The 1,658-nt window shown below is 36.4% G+C and overlaps 1 protein-coding gene across 1 annotated transcript; it reads right to left on the reverse strand.

The window, feature by feature from the left end:
• Positions 1 to 430: 430 nt before the first annotated feature.
• Positions 431 to 1,041, reverse strand: BDCG_16378 (uncharacterized protein). Its single transcript, XM_045425621.1, has one exon. It carries the CDS (start codon positions 984 to 986, stop codon positions 522 to 524), a length of 465 nt encoding a protein of 154 aa, XP_045279628.1. The 5' UTR covers positions 987 to 1,041; the 3' UTR covers positions 431 to 521.
• Positions 1,042 to 1,658: the final 617 nt, after the last annotated feature.

Genomic DNA, 1,658 nt, shown 5'->3' on the forward strand with positions numbered 1-1,658 from the left:
ATCTGATTCTGATCTCAGACATAGTTATACAGTCAGTTTAATAGTTCTATATAATATGAAGTGTTATTAAAGATTATTACTTACTAAAGAATTATATTTCACTATCTTCATATCTCTAATATCTGCTTATTCAAATCTCTGATTGCTGACATTATAGTAGTCTCAGACTAATTTAATATATGAGTCTTATTTCTTCTCTGTTTAATCTTGATAAGTATAGATATTAACTTGATAAGAGAGATCTAATAGAGCTGCTACAGCATAGTACTATGTAAAAGATTGTTCAGTTTTGCTGTAGTAATATATTAGTTTATCTCTTATAGTAATAATAGCCTGTGCTATAGTATCATCTCAGACTGAATTTCTTTTTAAGTGATTCAACTACTTTTCAAGATAAATAAATAAACTGTTATATATTTATCAGACTGACTGTAGTATTAGTGTATAAGTGATTGAGACTGTCTTTATTATCTTATAAAACTGAAACAGTAAATCAATTACATATTTCAACTGAGTTCACTTTATATCACATATTTGAAAGATTTTATCATTAATTGTAGATAGATGAGCAGTTGCAAAAACCGCTCCACCACGAACTCGCTCGATTTTTCGAATAAGAACCCGCCGATAGATTCATCGAAAAGCCCTCGATCATACGAGCATTCTGACCCCATCGCCGACCGCATACCCTGTGTGGTGGTGGAGTTATCCAGCCAAACGTGAACCAGACGTTGTTCGAAACTCCTGTGTGGGATTATCCCCCGTTCTCCCCTATCACACCACAACCCCGGGCCAAATTGCCATACAAATTGTAAGGTGAAGAGACCTAGCCATATGCACCAATCTTCTCGATTTTGGAAGATCCCCGACCTGTAGTTGTGGAGATATCCGAGGAGCGACCTCCGCGAAAACCCTGTCCATCTTTGATGTTTCAAAACACCAACGCCAAGTCCCACCCTCGTACCGCCCTTCCTAATCTGGCCCATCCCCGGCAGAAAAATACAAAAAGATACCTCGGCGATAATATCAAGCACATAATCAACAGCCACTTCTGAAGTGCAATCTCCGTGGTCTGTCTTCAGTGTATCTAGACATCAACACCAAGTCTCACCCTCGTACCACCTCTCTCAATCTGGCTCATCCCCGGCAGAAAAGTACAAAAAGATATCTCAGCAACTGTATTTGATACACAATCAGCAGACACAACAACTATAAAATCAGTATATTTCAAGATCTGACTGAGCCTTTGATCTTGTAAGAATAAGTGCTCACAGGCGATTATTCAGGTGTTTGCAGCTTGGCGTGATATGTACTGTTAACTACTAGAAGTATTCATGATAGAAAGATAAAATGTAGAGATTAAATGTATAATAGCATTTAAGCTGAGTTATGAATAGTATTTATGAACTTCAGTCTATATAGTTGTGTGTAGTCAAGGGCTGCTAGCTCTATTAATTACATGAGAGATAGAAATAGAGATAAAGAATCTGTGAGAAGCAGAATTTCTTACATATTTTCTTCTCTCTAAGACTTCATCTGTGAAGCCTTTCACTGAGTGACTTTATAGAATCAGCTCAGCACTGCAGTAATACTCACTAAAAACTCTTCATATCTATAAAAAATCTTAGTGAGGATAAATTCCTTATTATTATAAAGAA

This window comes from Blastomyces dermatitidis (genome assembly GCF_000003525.1).
Source record: "Blastomyces dermatitidis ER-3 genomic scaffold supercont1.2, whole genome shotgun sequence".
Lineage (NCBI taxonomy): Eukaryota > Fungi > Ascomycota > Eurotiomycetes > Onygenales > Ajellomycetaceae > Blastomyces > Blastomyces dermatitidis.